At 41.3% G+C, this 17,904-nt stretch overlaps 1 protein-coding gene across 1 annotated transcript in view; it reads right to left on the reverse strand.

Annotated features, from left to right (window-relative positions):
- Positions 1-2,269: 2,269 nt before the first annotated feature.
- The window catches only part of LOC142257671 (embryonic protein UVS.2-like), a 33,009-nt gene continuing 17,374 nt past the window's right edge, over positions 2,270-17,904 (reverse strand). The window contains exons 6-12 of the mRNA XM_075329809.1: positions 17,491-17,669; positions 16,557-16,638; positions 16,299-16,426; positions 15,998-16,113; positions 13,631-13,856; positions 11,003-11,121; positions 2,270-2,320 (exon numbers count right to left, since the gene is read on the reverse strand). Coding sequence (XP_075185924.1) covers positions 2,270-2,320; positions 11,003-11,121; positions 13,631-13,856; positions 15,998-16,113; positions 16,299-16,426; positions 16,557-16,638; positions 17,491-17,669 — 901 coding nt within the window. The remainder of the gene's footprint in view (positions 2,321-11,002; positions 11,122-13,630; positions 13,857-15,997; positions 16,114-16,298; positions 16,427-16,556; positions 16,639-17,490; positions 17,670-17,904) is intronic.

Genomic DNA, 17,904 nt, shown 5'->3' on the forward strand with positions numbered 1-17,904 from the left:
ACCAACCCTAGGCTTTGGAGTTTCCCGGCCTCTCTGGACAGGAGCGTAGCAGGTGTGTGCCCTCTCCACAGTAAAAGCAGAGGCCCTTGGCGAGCCGCTCAGCTCGACGTTGTTCAGACTCCCGCACTCTGTCGATCTGCATGGGCTCGTGGACGGGGACCCCAGCTGTCGAAGACTGAAGTACGGCGGGCTTCTGCGGAGGAGAGGAATGCCGTACCGGACGTCTCTCACGGGACACTTCCTTGGATCGCTCCTGAAAGCGAATGTCCACTCGAGTCGCTAGGGCGATCAGGGCATCCAGGGTGGTCGGTACGTCACGACCCGCCAGCTCATCTTTAATTCGCCTCGAGAGTCCTTCCCAGAAGGCGGCGGTTAGGGCCTCGTTGTTCCACCCGAGTTCCGAAGCCAAGGTGCGAAACCGGATTGCGTATTGGCCCACCGTCAGAGTCCCCTGACGTAGCCGGAGAAGAGACGAAGCAGACGCGGAGGCGCGTCCGGGCTCATCAAAGGTGCCACGGAATGCCTGCAGGAAGTCCTGGATGTTCGTGGTCACAGGATCCCCCTTCTCCCACAAGGGGTTCATCCACGCCAGTGCCTCACCCTCTAGATGGGACATGATGAAGGCGACCTTGGCTTGGTCAGAGGCAAACAAATGCGGCAGCTGCGTGAAATGGAGGGAGCATTGGTTTAAGAATCCCCTGCAGGTCTTGGGGTCTCCGGCGTACCAGGGTGGTGAGGCCAAACGAAGTCTGGAAGTATCTGAAGACGTCGCCACGGGAGCTGGAGCCGTGGCTTGACTAGTGGAGGCCCGGGATGCTGAAGACGTAACTGCCGCTTGTAGCGTGTTCAGGCGGGCGTCCACAGAAGACATAAATTGCAGCATGCGGGTCTGAGTCTCACGCTGGCGTGTGAGTTCCTCCTGTACGGCTGCTAGTGCTGCAGCGGGATCCATGGCCTGATCTTACTGTCAGGGCCAGGTGGACGGGCAGACCCAGGAGGTGGATCCACTGGGCCGAACTCCTAGATGGTGGTAAGGGGTCCGGTAGCTGGAGCACTATAGGCAGCAGAACAGTCCGTGCACACGAGTATAACGGAGAAGTCCCTGGGACCACGGAGTCACTGGTGGTAGTCCGGGTGACGCAGCTCAGGTTCGGAAGCCGAGAAGATGTCAGGCGGGGTCCGGAACCTTTGGAGCGAGATGACAGGTCACCGCAGGGATCCGAGATGGTACGGACTGTCAGGATGGCAGATGGACAGCGTTCGGGGTTCGGGATTCGGTCAGGACCGGATGGCGAGCCAGGCACGGCTCTACAAGAGAGATAGGTGAGTATATACACAGAGACACCAGGAGACCTGACTCCTAGCTTAAGAAACACGAAGATCAGGCCCCGCCCCCTTGGACATTAAACCACTTTATACCCTGTACCTGTTTTGCATCATTTCCTGTTAATGGACGCTGGCCCTTTAAGAAAGGGTCAATGACCGCGCGCGCGCCCTAATGCGCATGCGCGCGGCCCGAGTGCCAGAAGCCAGAGCAGGAAGCTGCGAGGAGGAAGCAGCAGGGCCAGGCCGGGGCTGTGAAGCCGACGGACGCCGGGTGCGGGGACCAGGACGCTGGGGACGCGCCGGCAAAGGGTGCTGGAGAGCGGGGAGCGGCGGTGACCGGACCAAGGAACCGGGAAGCGAGGCGGGGGAGCCGGGGAGCGTGACAGGTGAGCCGGAGGGCAGCACAGGGGACCCGGGGAGCGTGACAATATGCGATCGTAACCACCCCCACATTCAATTTGTTGAACGTGTTGCACAAACGATTCTTTCCCGTCACACGTACTTACCCGTCCATATGACCACGATGTGGGCGGCGAACGTCCACTTCCTGAAGTGGGAGGGACGTTCGGCGTCACAGCGACGTCACATGGCAGCCGGCCAATAGAAGCGGAGGGGCGGAGATGAGCGGGACGTAAACATCCTGACCACCTCCTTCCTTCCGCATAGCCGGCGGGAGCCGCGGGACGCAAGTAAGCTGCAGTTCATCGTTCCCGAGGTCTCACACGAAGTGATGTGTACTACCCCGGGTACAATGAACAACCTGAAGTTCAATTTTTAGGAATTGAACGACGTGCATGCGATGAACTTTTTACCGTTCAATCGCAATCGCACGTAGCTGTTACACACTACAATATAACTTACGATGCCGGATGTGCGTCACTTACGACGTGACCCCGCCGACATATTGTAAGATACATTGCAGCGTGTAAGGCGGGCTTAATTGTTAGGAATTGTCCCAAAAGATTGCTTTTGATCTGATTGAAGTTTCTTCTAGCTGGAAACATGGAGAATAAGGTTTACATGTTGATATTAAATTCATGTTAGGAATTGATGTCAATGGAAGAATCTGGAGCTTTCTTAAGAAATTAGGCAATTGACTATAACACAGAATTATAGATGATGCAATTAGAAATTTTATTACAATGATATTTTTTTTTCAACAACACAATTTTTTTAAGAGATTAATACATTATTTCTAAATGTTTTAATCAGTAATTTAATATTAATTTCAGTTTGTTAAAAGAAGATAGTCAAGAGAATTACACAAATAAATCATCAGTAATGACATTAGGTCTTCTTCAGAATGATCCGTTAGGATTGCAGAGTATTCTGGTGTGTGTCATCTCCAGTTATACTGTACAGAAAAAGAGAAAGATTTTTTTAGAAAAACAAATAACTCAAATTCTATGCATTATACTTTGTCAAAATGTAAGATGTTTTATTTTAAAGAATATTTATTTATAGGCTTTTCTGTTTTTTTTTGTTTTTTTTTAAATCAAAGGCTTTATTGTCACTATCTAAATTAGCATGTAGGCTGTCAAAGTTAAGGCAAATCAAATTGTAGGACTCTGTCCATAGGCCGCATCAGTGTAATCTGTGGCTGCAGGACAGGAGTCCATTCATGAGAAACCTTTCCTACCTTCCTGAATCTGTGGCTCTTCTTTTCATTAGCTAACCTGGTAAGTCATCATCGTTGATGATGTTACTCAAAAGTAGAGTCACAGATGCCAGAAGATAGGAGGCAGTTCTCGAGGCTCCCATTCAGCAGCCACTGATAAGAGATTTTTCTGGTAGATTGGATACTTTGTATCAGTTCCAGAATATCCAAGAATTACATAGGCAACAAATTATTTCAATAGGAATTGCTTAATGCTAAGTCCCTTAAAAGTGAATTTGAAAGAATCCTGAATTACATAGGCAATCTGATGATTTCAGTAGAGTTTCTAACCCTCATTCACTCAGTGGGAGACTCAGGAGATTCAGGAATTACACAGACAAACCAAAGACTGTGTAATCATCTTTCTCTCAGTTAAGTACTTTGAAGATCCAGAAATTACATCAACAACTCAATGGTTTTAAGAACTAGCGGTAGTACCTGGCATTGCCCGAAATAGTAACTGTCCCTCTGTCTTTCCCACTCTCCCTCTCTTCCACTTTCTCCCTCTCCCTCTCCCTCTCTGTCTGTCTGTGTCTCTGTGTGTATGTCTGTATATCTCTGTCTGTATGTGTCTCTGTCTGTCTCTCTCTCTGTCTGTGTTTCTGTATGCCTCTCTCTCTGTATCTGTGTGTCTCTGTCTGTGTGTCTCTGTCTGTGTGTATGTCTGTGTCTTTGTGTGTGTGTCTCTGTCTGTGTGTCTCTGTCTGTGTGTCTCTATCTCTTTTTTTGTCTGTGTCTCTGTCTCTGTGTGTCTCTGTCTCTGTGTGTCTCTGGCTCTGTGTGTCTCTGGCTCTGTGTGTCTCTGTGTAAGTCTGTGTCTATGTGTGTCTCTGTCTCTATGTGTATCTGTGTATCTGTCTTGCTGTCTTGTATGTGTGTGTCTGTATGTGTGTCTCTGTGTGTCTCTATGTGTCTCTCTCTGCATGAGTCTCTGTGTGTCTCTGTGTGTGTCTCTGTCTCTATATCAGTCTCTGTGTATGTGTATCTGTCTGTGTGTGTATCTCTGTGTGTCTCTGTCTCTCTTTGTCTCAGTCTCTGTGTGTCTCTGTCTCTGTGTGTCTGTCTGTCTGTCTTTGTGTGTCTTTCTGTGTGTCTCTGTCTGTGTGTGTGTCTGTCTGTGTGTGTATCTGTCTCTGTGCATGTCTATCTCTGTGGGTGTCGGTCTCTGTGGGTGTCGGTCTCTGGGGGTGTCGGTCTCTGTGGGTGTCTCTGTCTCTACCATTAACTTTAATAGAGGCAGGTTTTTTTGGTGAATAACTAAAGTGCAGGGTTTAATTTTCCCCTCAAAACAGAGGCTACGACGTTCCCTGAGTCAAGTGAGGCTTCTGTGCAAAATGTCGTGATTGTAAATGTGACGGTGCGGAACCTTTTAGCGGACATACACATACACACACACACATACACATACATAGTGTACATACACTCAGCTATATATATTAGACTGTATAATGTCCATTCCCTCATTGGTGTTTCTCTTTGCCATTTTATCTTAGCGATAACAATGTCATATACTATCTTGAGCTCATTATTTATATTCTATCTCACAAAAAAAGATAATGTAAAAAATATTCCTGTATTGAAGTCCATATAGTGCGTTATTAGCGACTTCTAAGTTATTAGAGGGGTTGTCTCAGTCTTGAAAACTCATCTCTTAATCAAAATAGAGAATAGTTACAAAAGTGTCCAACGATAGACAGCCCAATGACTTGATTGTACATTGTGTAGGCCATATTTTCTCCTATAATGGTGCAGCTGGGAAATGTAACACTACCATGTTTTCTCTCAGATTATAGTTGACTTTCGTGGAACCCAGCAGACGGACTCTTGGTCCCTAAGTGCAGTTGTACATATTGAAAAATATTAAAAATGTATTCTATAAAACTTAATGACATCTAGAAAAATATATGCATGACATATCATCGTTGTATGACCATATCAAAACATGAATTATGTGATTATCATCAAATTCGTAATTACGTTTGCGCAAGAAAATATAAAGATGAAGCAGTAATACTCACTAAAGATATATGTCGCAAAGAACCCTCTAGTCTCAGTGTCTATATCAGTTTTAAAACTTGTCACCAGAGTATTGGAGGTGGAGGTAATGACAGGGATGCTTCTTTCTCCACAGTAGTCACCATATTTCTTTCCCCCATCCCAAACAGATACATAATCGTATGAGCATATATACGAATCCTCTAGCTTGAAGTCTCTAAAGGTCAGGGTGATCTGGAAAGATCAGAAGCAGATAGGGTAATTGTATGGTAACACAATTGTAATTCAGTATATGTGATCACTCTATCATATACAGTATGTGTTAAGTATGAAGAATAGATAAAAGAAAATTCTAACTTGCTATGGTTGGGAAGAATGACGGGGCAAATTAACGCACTGATATTTGTTCTGTCATTGAGAAACGTAACCCAACTGAGAAACAACTAGACTTAAGTATTAAATCTATTAATAAACATAAAAGTTTGATCAAGAGTTGATCTATACCCAGTAATGTTATTATTTAATTAAAATATGCAATTTCTTAAATATAAGTATTTACAAATGCATCTCAATAAATTAGAATATCATCACAATTTTAATTTCAGTAATTCAATACAAAAAGTGCATATATTATATAGAGTCATTATGCACAGAGGGATCTATTCCTATATATTATGTAGAGTTATTACACACAGAGTGATCTATTCCTATATATTATATAGAGTAATTACACACAGAGTGATCTATTCCTATAAATTATATAGAGTAATTACACACAGAGGGATCTAATCCTATATATTATATAGAGTCATTACACACAGAGGGATCTATTCCTATATACTATATAGAGTCATTACACACAGAGGGATCTATTCCTATATATTATATAGTCATTACACACAGAGGGATCTATTCCTATATATTATATATAATCATTACACACAGAGGAATCTATTCCTATATACTATATAGAGTCATTACACACAGAGGGATTTATTCCTATATATTATATAGAGTCATTACCCACAGAGGGATCTATTTCTATATATTATATAAAGTCATTACACACAGAGGGATCTATTCCTATATACTATATAGAGTCATTGCACACAGAGGGATCTATTCCTATATATTATATAGAGTAATTACACACAGAGGGATCTATTTCTATATATTATATAGAGTCATTACACACAGAGGGATCTATTCCTATATATTATATAGAGTCTTTACACACAGAGGGATCTATTCCTATATATTATATAGAGTAATTACACACAGAGAGATCAATTCCTATATTTTATAGAGTCATTACACACAGAGGGATCTATTCCTATATATTATATGGAGCCATTACACACAGAGGGATCTATTCATATATATTATATAGTCATTATACACAGAGAGATCTATTCCTATATAATATATAGAGTCATTACACAAAGAGTGATCTATTCCTATATATTACATAGAGTCATTGCACACAGAGTGATTTATTCCTAAATATTATATAGGGTCATTACACACAGAGGGATCTATTCCTATATATTATATAGAGTCATTACACACAGAGAGATCAATTCCTATATATTATATAGTCCTTACACATAGAGGGATCTATTCCTATATATTATATAGAGTCATTACACACAGAGGGATCTATTCCTATATTATATTGAGCCGTTAGACACAGACGGATCTATTCATATATACAGTGCCTACAAGTAGTATTCAACCCCCTGCAGATTTAGCAGGTTTGATAAGATGCAAATAAGTTAGAGCCTGCAAACTTCAAACAAGAGCAGGATTTATTAACAGATGCATAAATCTTACAAACCAACAAGTTATGTTGCTTAGTTAAATTTTAATACATTTTCAACATAAAAGTGTGGGTCAATTATTATTCAACCCCTAGGTTTAATATTTTGTGGAATAACCCTTGTTTGCAATTACAGCTAATAATCGTCTTTTATAAGACCTGATCAGGCCGGCACAGGTCTCTGGAGTTATCTTGGCCCACTCCTCCATGCAGATCTTCTCCAAGTTATCTAGGTTCTTTGGGGGTCTCATGTGGACTTTAATCTTGAGCTCCTTCCACAAGTTTTCAATTGGGTTAAGGTCAGGAGACTGACTAGGCCACTGCAACACCTTGATTTTTTCCCTCTTGAACCAGGCCTTGGTTTTCTTGGCTGTGTGCTTTGGGTCGTTGTGTTGTTGGAAGATGAAATGACGACCCATCTTAAGATCCTTGATGGAGGAGCGGAGGTTCTTGGCCAAAATCTCCAGGTAGGCCATGCTATCCATCTTCCCATGGATGCGGACCAGATGGCCAGGCCCCTTGGCTGAGAAACAGCCCCACAGCATGATGCTGCCACCACCATGCTTGACTGTAGGGATGGTATTATTGGGGTCGTATGCAGTGCCATCCAGTCTCCAAACGTCACGTGTGTGGTTGGCACCAAAGATCTCGATCTTGGTCTCATCAGACCAGAGAACCTTGAACCAGTCTGTCTCAGAGTCCTCCAAGTGATCATGAGCAAACTGTAGACGAGCCTTGACATGACGCTTTTGAAAGTAAAGGTACCTTACGGGCTCATTTGGAACGGAGACCATTGCGGTGGAGTACGTTACTTATGGTATTGACTGAAACCAATGTCCCCACTGCCATGAGATCTTCCCGGAGCTCCTTCCTTGTTATCCTTCGGTTAGCCTTGACTCTTCGGACAAGCATGGCCTCGGCACAGGTGGAAACTTTCAAAGGCTGTCCAGGCCGTGGAAGGCTAACAGTAGTTCCATAAGCCTTCCACTTCCGGATGATGCTCCCAACAGTGGAGACAGGTAGGCCCAACTCCTTGGAAAGGGTTTTGTACCCCTTGCCAGCCTTGTGACCCTCCACGATCTTGTCTCTGATGGCCTTGGAATACTCCTTTGTCTTTCCCATGTTGACCAAGTATGAGTGCTGTTCACAAGTTTGGGGAGGGTCTTAATTAGTCAGAAAAGGCTGGAAAAAGAGATAATTAATCCAAACATGTGAAGCTCATTGTTCTTTGTGCCTGAAATACTTCTTAATACTTTAGGGGAACCAAACAGAATTCTTGTGGTTTGAGGGGTTGAATAATAAATGACCCTCTGAATAAACTTTTCACAATTTAAAAAAAAAAATAAAAAATGAAATAACATTCTTTTTTGCTGCATTTCACACTTCCAGGCTGATCTACAGTCCAAATGTCACAATGCCAAGTTAATTCCGAATGTGTAAACCTGCTAAATCTGCAGGGGGTTGAATACTTGTAGACGCTGTATTATATAGTCATTATACACATAGAGATCTATTCCTATATATTATATAGAGTCATTACACACAGAGGGATCTATTCATATATATTATATAGTCATTATACACATAGTGATCTATTCCTATATATTATATAGAGTCATTATACACATAGTGATCTATTCCTATATATTATATAGAGTCATTGCACACAGAGTGATTTATTCCTAAATATTATGTAGGGTCATTACACACAGAGGGATCTATTCCTATATATTATATAGAGTCATTACACACAGAGAGAACTATTGCTATATATTATATTGTCATTACACACAGAGGGATCTATTCCTATATATTTTATAGAGACATTACACACAGAGAGATCAATTCCTACATATTATATAGTCATTACACACAGAGGGATCTATTCCTATATATTATATAGAGTCATTACACACAGAGGGATCTATTCCTATATATTATATAGAGCCATTACACACAGAGGGATCTATTCCTATATATTATATAGAGTCATTACACACAGAGGGATCTATTCCTATATATTATATAGAGCCATTACACAAAGAGTGATCTATTCCTATATATTAGATAGAGTCATTATACACAGAGGGATCTATTCCTATATATTATATAGAGTCATTACACACAGAGGGATTTATTCCTATATATTATATAGAGTCATTATACACATAGTGATCTATTCCTATATATTATATAGAGTCATTATACACATAGTGATCTGTTACATCTCGTGGCTCTCCTCTTGCAAGGAATGAGGTGGTCCCCCATTCCTTGTCTGCTCCAAGGTTGTGGGCCTCTTCAGGTCCAAAAGGACCAGAATTCTAGAGGCCAGGCATGATTGGTGGCCGACGGCCGACTCCTCGTCCGACAACCCTGAAGTAGCGAGGTTGGTTAAAACAAAAATCGTTCAGGGCAAGAGGTACTTCCTCGTGGAGTGGGTCGGTCGTGGACCGAAGCATAGGACCTGGGAATTGGAGGATCATGTCCACGCTCCGGGTTTGGTAGCAGCCTTTGAGCACAGGCGGTGGGGGGGCCCTAGACGGGGGGGTAATGTTACATCTCGTGGCTCTCCTCTTGTAAGGAATGAGGTGGTCCCCCATTCCTTGTCTGCTGCGAGCCCTCCTGCTCAGCAGCGCCAAAGGCCTGGGAGACTGCAGGAGTTTCCTCCTTCTAAATGCAGCAGAAGGGTGACACCTAGTGGTTTACTCCTTGTAAGGAATGGAGTTGTCTCCCATCCCTTGCCTGCCACGTGTCCTCCTGCTCGGCATCACAGAGGGTCGGAGTGGTTGCACAGTGTGCAAAGGATAGATGCTCAGGGAAGCAGCAAGACTTCCCTTAGCTCTGCACATTGTGAAACCGAAGATCCCGCCTTTATGACCCAGAGGCAGGAGGTTGAGCATGTGCCCCACGTGACATCTTCTGATTCGCTCACTGGTATCACACGGCCAGATAACGAGGCTGGTGATGTGCTGAATCCTGACTGGCCGGGCCAGGACGTCACAGATCATGATTGGGTCACATCCGACTCGCGCCCGCCCTTGGCTGGAGCTACATCTCCTTAAAAACCCCTCCTGCCATCATGGCGGCGCGCGACCGTCCTTCTATGTTTGGATGTCTGGCAGCGTGCTGCCACGCCACTGTACAGACGTCATTGTATTTTGCAGGTCTCGCCCCTGCCTTGCTGCTTCGGCAGTATTCTGTTTAGCAGGCTGTGTTCCTGTCCCAGGTGAGCTCCTTGAATCTCTGTCGGACTCACCTGGTTTCTGAAGCACACGTGCGTGGGCACCTCTGTGCTACCCTCGTGCCATATTCCTGTGACTCCCGCTGGCACACGTGCGTAGGCACCTCTGTGCGTCCCCGTGCAACAGGTACACCGAGTTGTGAGCCCCGTGCCATACAACCCTCACGGGTTAGGGCGGACAGGTGTACGCAGATCATCTGTGACATTCCAGACGATCGCTAGCAGCAACCCGCTCACTCTTCTCCCACCATAGCAGCGGTCCCTTACACCGCACAGTGGACCTTGACCGGCGGAAGCTGTCCATATACCATCTTGGCACTCTTCCCCGGGTCCCCCTCGTAACAGTGATCTATTCCTATATATTATATAGAGTCATTGCACACAGAGTGATTTATTCCTAAATATTATATAGGGTCATTACACACAGAGGGATCTATTCCTATATATTATATAGAGTCATTACACACAGAGGGATCTATTCCTATATATTATATAGGGTCATTACACACAGAGTGATCTATATCATATGTGTATAAGTTATATAGAGTCATTAGAAACAGAGGGATCTATTTCATGTGTTTATGTCTGTTAATGTTGATGATTATGGCTTAAAGCCAATGAAAGCCCAAAAGTCATTATCTCAGAAAATTAGAATAATTACCACAAAACACCTGCAAAGGCTTCTTAATCATTTAAAACGGTCCCTTAGTCTGGTTCACTAGGCTACACAATTATGGGGAAGACTGCTGACTTGACAGATGTCCAGAAGGCAGTCATTGACAAACTCGGGAAGGAGGGTAAGCCACAAAAGGTCATTGCTAAAGAAGCTGGCTGTTCACAGAGTGCTGTATCCACATATATACATGGTGTATATATATATATATATATATATATATATATATATATATATATATATATATATATATATTTATTTTTATAATTGTAAAAAAGAAGAATATCTTACCCTGCGTCCAACAGGAGCTACGATTGTATAGTTACATGACAGGTGCGATAAGTAGTTATTGGGGTAATTGGGGGAGGAAATATTTCTCCCGGGTGTATAGAATGTTCCTCCACATTTAACTGTAAAAATTACATTTAAACCTCGTTAATTAAGTGCAAATAAAAAATACAGTATATTTTAACAATTCTTCTAGTTAGTTACTTGACGTCTAGTTTTTCCAAATAGTGGTCTTAAGGGGAAAATTGTCAAATAATTTAATTACTTACAATCGATCTTTTCATTTATACTGTAACTAGAGTTTTTTTTATATAACTTTTTTTTATTTTTTTTCGTACATATAGCCATGTGAGGGCTTGTTTTTTCTGGGACAAGTTGTACTTTTGAATGCCATCATTCATTTTATCATATTATATAACTATAAATGGGAAAAAAATTCCAAGTGTGGCAAAATAGAAAAAAAAAATAATTCTACAATTGTTTTTTGGGTCTTTTTGTTTTTTTTTGTTTTTTTACAGAATTCATTTTACCATAAAATTTAGCTGACAGAATGATTCTCCAAGTCAGTACAATTATGGCAATACCAAACATATATAGTTTTCGTTTGATTTTAGTGGTGATAAAAGTTCAATAATTTTGAGAAAAAAATCTTGCTTGTGTCACGACTTTCCGAGAGCCATACCATTTCAAATTTTTGGGCTGTGGGGTTATATGAGGGCTTGTTTCTTGCTAGAAAAAGGAGCCAGTACAATTTCTAAACTGCACTTATTAATAAATGGAGATTTTTGGCAAAACATTGCAATCTTTTGAGCTACCCCGCCACGTCACGGCAAATCTCATGGGGCAGTCCTACTTTTTATTCTATATAAGGGGTGCCATACAGCCTTACACATTGAAAAGCAGAACTGTCTATCCACTAGAAAAAGCACTTACCTAATGCTTCTCTATCCCATACCCATAACTAAGTCATGGCTGTGTGCTGTGAGGCCGCATGGCACCCTTCATATAGAATAAAATATTGCAGAGTAGCACTGCCCCATGAGATTTGCCGTGACGTGGCGGGGTAGCTCAAAAGATTGCAATTTTTTGCCAAAAATCTCCATTTATTAACAAGTACAGTTTAGAAATAGTTTTGGCTTCTTTTTCTTGTTTCTTGCTCCCCAAGCTGATATTTCTATTGATATTATTTTGGGGTATATGTTTTGATTTCCTGTTATTACACTTCTTTTTGTTGCGGCAGTCAAAAAATTGCAATTGTGGCTTTTTACGTTTTCTTCTTGTTCCACTGTTTACCAAACCGGATTTTTTTTTTAGATATTATAAGATTGTACATTTCTTAATTCAGCAATACCAAATATATGTATTTTTTTTTTACATTTTTTAATATTGTTTTATTTTCATTGGGGCAAAAGGGGGGATTTGTGTTTTCTTATTTTTTTTATATTTTTAAAAGCTTTTTTTTTACTTTTTACTGTTTTTATTAGTCCCCTTAGGGGACTTGAAGTTGCAGTCATCTGATCACTTGTGCCATACAGAGCAAGGCATCAGCATCAGTGCTGCTCTGTACAGCACAAATCATGTTCTCCTATGAATGAAAGCCACCAGCCGGTATTCACAGGAAGGTCATGATGACAGACAGCTGACCCCTGGCTATTATGACAACCCATCCGTCCCCTGCACTAATGTAACAGGAGTGCTGATATCAGCAGGGAATGATACGCCCTCCCTTCCTGGAAAGTGTTGAATCTCAGTGTTTGATAGTGTCTAAGGGGACAATTTTTCTCCTTGCGGAGACTGACAACCCAATCTGGCTGTCAGTGGTGAGGAGTGTTATAGCTGCAGTGCTCCTCTGGGATATGTTCAAATTGTCTATTCAGGGAGGAAGGAGACAAACTCTATTGCCACCTATTGGGGAAGTAGCAATCCTAAAAGTCAAAAGTGACCCTTAAACCAGCCTTTTCATATGACCTAGGACTTATGCCAGATCAGAACCTCAATTTGCAGACGCGGTGTTTTGAGGTGATTGCCCCTCCTCAGTGCAAAGTATGGGATCTGATCTGGCTGTATGAGAAGCTAAAGTAGGGTCTAAAGGGAGAACTTTTCTCCTTGTGGAGACTGACAAACCTATCTAGCTGTCAGTGGTGAGGAGTCTGATAGCTGCAATGCTCCTCTGGGTTATATTCAAGTTGTCTCTTCAGAAAGGACGGAGACAAATTCAAGCACCACCTATTGGAAGTAGCAATCCTAAAAGTCAAAAGTGGCTCTTGACAGTGGGATTTAAGTGGCTGTTGTGAGCAGATCGTTGATGCAACTATGGCTGTTAGAGGCACATGTTGGCTGATCATATCAGCCGTTATGTGAAGGGTAAGATGCAGGCTCAGCATGTGAGCCCACAACAAAGGCAGGGAGATGACCCATCACAGACATAGCAGGTCATGGGTTGTTAAGTGGTTAGATAGGGTTTTGAGTCAGTACTATTAAGATATGTAAACTTGTAAAATTGTCACTTTGTTTAGCAAAGAATTGTGGACTCCAGTAAGAATATGGATCATTAAGTTCTGGTGGTCGTATTTAACAATTACAAAACAATATTATAATGTATAATAACAGAAATAGAATGTAATGCTCTACCTGTCGTGTATGAAGCTTTGAAGCCCGTTCTGGTAACCCTGCTTTGACTGACAAACTCCACCAGTAATTGGTTGCTGGATGAAATAATTGGAGGAAAGACTAGAAATCCACACGTTCTGTCTATCAACACGGGATGCCTCTTAGTAGGACCATCATAAATCTTAACGTAGTCAAGTGTACAATTAGGAGACGTTTGGAGATCAAAGCCAAGAAAGGTCAATGATACCTAAAATCATAAAAAAATGGTAATTTAGTTGAGTCAACCATCAACATCATCTTATATTGAAGCCACAAATAGCTATTCAACGCCACTGTTGAGTGGCCAGATTATCCAGTAGTCTAGATAGTTGGCAAAGCAATGAGCAATGAAAATGATGGAGAATTACGTCTTGACTTGAGCAGCAGCAGATGAAAAAGCAAATATATTGTAAGTTGGATAAGACAGTAAATCATAGTGATAGTTACTATTGAAACATAGATACATATATAGATTTAAATATACAAATTCAGAATTAGGATAAAAAGTCCATCAAAGGTAATCACAGTTGGGTAATCCAATATAGGTGTCTAACAGTGGTCCAATAGTTATTTTAATTGTTATGGACAATAAATCAGGAATGAGTGATGCCACCATATATCAAAAAGGATATTCCAAAATGGTATGTGCACACTACATCTTTAGATACAGTCTGTCCAATCTAGATAGCAAGATGTTGACAGTGGTGTTCCTCAAGTGTCTTCTTTGGTGCAATATATTGTTGTTTTTTGAATCTTCCTGCTAAACTACCCACAAATAAGTTAGGGATATTTGGCTTTCAGGCGAAATTTATGTAAAATGTAAAAAGTTGACTCTATTGTGATATTTTACCTTGAAAGAAGGGCATTTAAATCGAATTATGCAATGGTGATTTCCTCATCTCAAACAATTGAAACGAAAGCCAACAACAGTGGGTGAGTATACCCCAACCAAAAATGTCAATGTCTCAATGACCGGTCATATGGTCTTGAAAATCAATTACAGCTTTATATCGATATTTCCTGCTGTTTATAAGCAAATTTATTGTCTACTGAGGAATGGCATTCCACTCTTTTTGAAGGGCGGCCTTCAGGTCATTGAGGTTCTGGGGTACAGATCTATTAGCCTCTACACAATGACTCCGGTGATATTATAGATTTTCTATGGGATTCAGGTCTGGAGAAAGTGCAGGCCACTCCATTTGAAGTACTCTAGTCTCCAAAAACCGTTCCCTCGACCTCAATGAGCTGGAGCAATGTTGTCCATGGAGATTAAATTAGATTAAATTAGGCCTGTGTTGCTCATTCAGAAGCACAATATCTGGATTAAGGATAATATTCCAGTAGTAGGGGTTTGTCACTGTACCATTCACAAAGATTTTGGCAGTTCTGTATTGACTAGGCACACCTGCCCATACTGTAACAGCACCACAAGCAAAGGCATGTCAGGTGACCACAGTAGTTCATGCATAATGCTCTCCTTAACATCTCTAACATCATTGGCGGCCATCATTTCTGCTCAGCATGAATCTACTTTCACCATTGGATAACACTGAAACCCACTGGTTAATCATCCAGAAAGATAATGATGCCTGTGCTGGGTGGTGTATTCAGGTACCCTTGCAGGTCATCTAGTATGCAGACCACGCTGATGTAAATGGTTTCAAATGGTCTGATGTGAAACTTAGGTGCCTTTTACCTTCCTAAATATGCCTGGAGTTTTGTGGCATTCATCATCCAGTTTTGAAGTGTATTGTTCACAAAGAAGAGGTAAAAAGTATTGGATGTGGTCAAAGGATATCTCGGTCTTTCTGTGACTCTTCTAGTCTCTCTGTATCTCTGTTGCAACCTGCTGATGACACTCTTTGACACTCTCAGTGGCCATTTCCATGTGAAGACATCCTGCTTGAAGCCTCACAATGGCGATGTACTGTTGTTGATCAATTGTTAGGTGTCATTTTGGTTTCATGATCTCAATGTTTAGAGCATGAGAAGGAGGACAGTTAAAATAACAATTCTAAATGAACCCCAAATTTATAGGCCAATTCATGAGTCAAACACCTGTTGTGAATTTTACAATTAAGCTATTTGTTAGATAAAAACAAGTTGTGCGAATGTACGGAAACATTGAACAGTTGGACACGTGCATCCAAACGTTTAGAGAAGGTCACCTTAAGGTTCACCTGAAAAGGTTAGAGGGCATTTTAGGATCATCCTGGAATTTAACCCAAAAGCCAAATATCCCAAACTTTTTTTTTAGTGTTAAAAATTGTGTTAAAAATCTTGACCTGTGTGAAAAAAAGGAAAAAGCATTGGATCTATGTGAATAATTAAGTTTATTCATTACTATACCTGATTTGATGGCATTCTGAACAGCCAAACACAGTCGAGATTCATTGAGTACAACGATGGGTAGTTCCCTGAGGTTATAAATCCATCAGTATCCATAATTACTGTAGAACAGACGCCTAAAAGGGAAAAAAAAATATTGTATATATATATATATATATATATATATATATATATATATATATATATATATATATATATTTATAAATATACATATGTCAATATCCTATTTTAGTTCTAATGTCTCAATCTGATAAATCCTGGATACAACTTTTTTTTAAAATATTGACCTGTGATAACTTACTGCATATATATAATACATTGATTTTAGAAACATCTAGATCACTCAGTCCACCTCTTTGACCAATTGGGACATTAGGATCAGGTATGGGGACAATGGTGGCTTGTCCTGTAGTGTTACTGAATGCATCCCTGTTTCATGCAGGAGATAAAAAATTGGGAGAATCGTGAGATTGTGACAGAATAATAGATTATAGAATAGATGATTCCATATTTTATAGGTCTTTACTGACATTACCGATGTCACCAACCAATAACATACCTATCGTAATGCATCACTGATGTGTAGTCATACTGCATACCAAGATTGTTAGTGTTTGCTTTATTAAAGTTTGGAGTATCACCTATAAGACAAGACATAACAACAAGTACATCAAATGTAAAGATGCAGTAATCTTAAAATAAATCTGTAAGGCATGTCAATGTTGCGAGCCTCTAATAGTTACACACGAAGACACCCAACATTAAAGGGGTGCTTCACTACTCTTCAGTAGTGACCACATCTCTGTAAAACTGATAGGGGTGGTTTTTTCTAAATACCTTGTTAAGCCAATTCAGCCTCTTCGTGGTGCTATCGTGGTCCGCTCATCCCCATCGCTTGACCTCTGGGATCCGTTGATGACAGGTCAACTTTCAGTTGACCTGACATCACTGCGGCCCGCCCCAGTGTTGTGCAGTGTTTCACTGCTATAAACCGCCCAGCGTCACAGCCCAGCATCTCTCCTGCTTGCGGAGCTCTGCAGTGAAGGGGAGAGGACAAGAGTTGCTGGACTGTGACGCTAGGATGTGATGAGCAGGTAAACACCGCTCATAGCCCAGTCACTCAGGAAGACTGCAGCCAGCCGCGGTGATGTCAGGTCAACTGGAAGTTGACCTGACATCACCGGATTCCAGAGATCGCAGAGCCCAGGGAGTCACACTATGGGGATGAGCAGACAGCGACAGCACCTCTCAGAGGCTGAATTGGCAACACAAGGTATTTAAAAAAAGCCTCCTCTATCAGTTTTACAGAGATGTGGTCACTACTGCAGAGTAGTGAACCACCACTTTAACTATGCATTGGAGCAAGCATTGCTTACAAATTCCAAATTGACATTTGTAGCTCCAAACTAACATTTCGAACACAATGAATGATTGTTTTAACATCATTACATATGTATGCGAGGATATTTAAGTACTCATGATGAGGTAATTACCTGGTGATATATACTGGTACATGATGGTGACATACCGGTCACGGTCGCTCCTCATATGCTCATGTACGAACCCCAGGACATGGTTTATCTGATGTTGTATAATTCCTTTATACATGCAACTAGACGCATCTACCCCAACTGTCTGTTTTCCACCCGTTCGGCCAACAGCTGAGTAACACCTGATGAAATATAGAGGAAATACAAATTTATTGCAATGTTCTCATTAATATTAGAATAGTGCGAAAAGTTATACTATAATTTATAATAAAGTTTACATTTATTTTAAAAAAATATAAACAGTAACCACTTACCATGCCCTTTCTGCCTCTAATGCACTGAGAATGATTGACTCAGAATGACAAAGAAATTATTATAAACTCCAACTGATTAGACAAGAATCAGTCAGAATTTGGA

This window comes from Anomaloglossus baeobatrachus, chromosome 12 (assembly GCF_048569485.1).
Source record: "Anomaloglossus baeobatrachus isolate aAnoBae1 chromosome 12, aAnoBae1.hap1, whole genome shotgun sequence".
NCBI lineage: Eukaryota > Metazoa > Chordata > Amphibia > Anura > Aromobatidae > Anomaloglossus > Anomaloglossus baeobatrachus.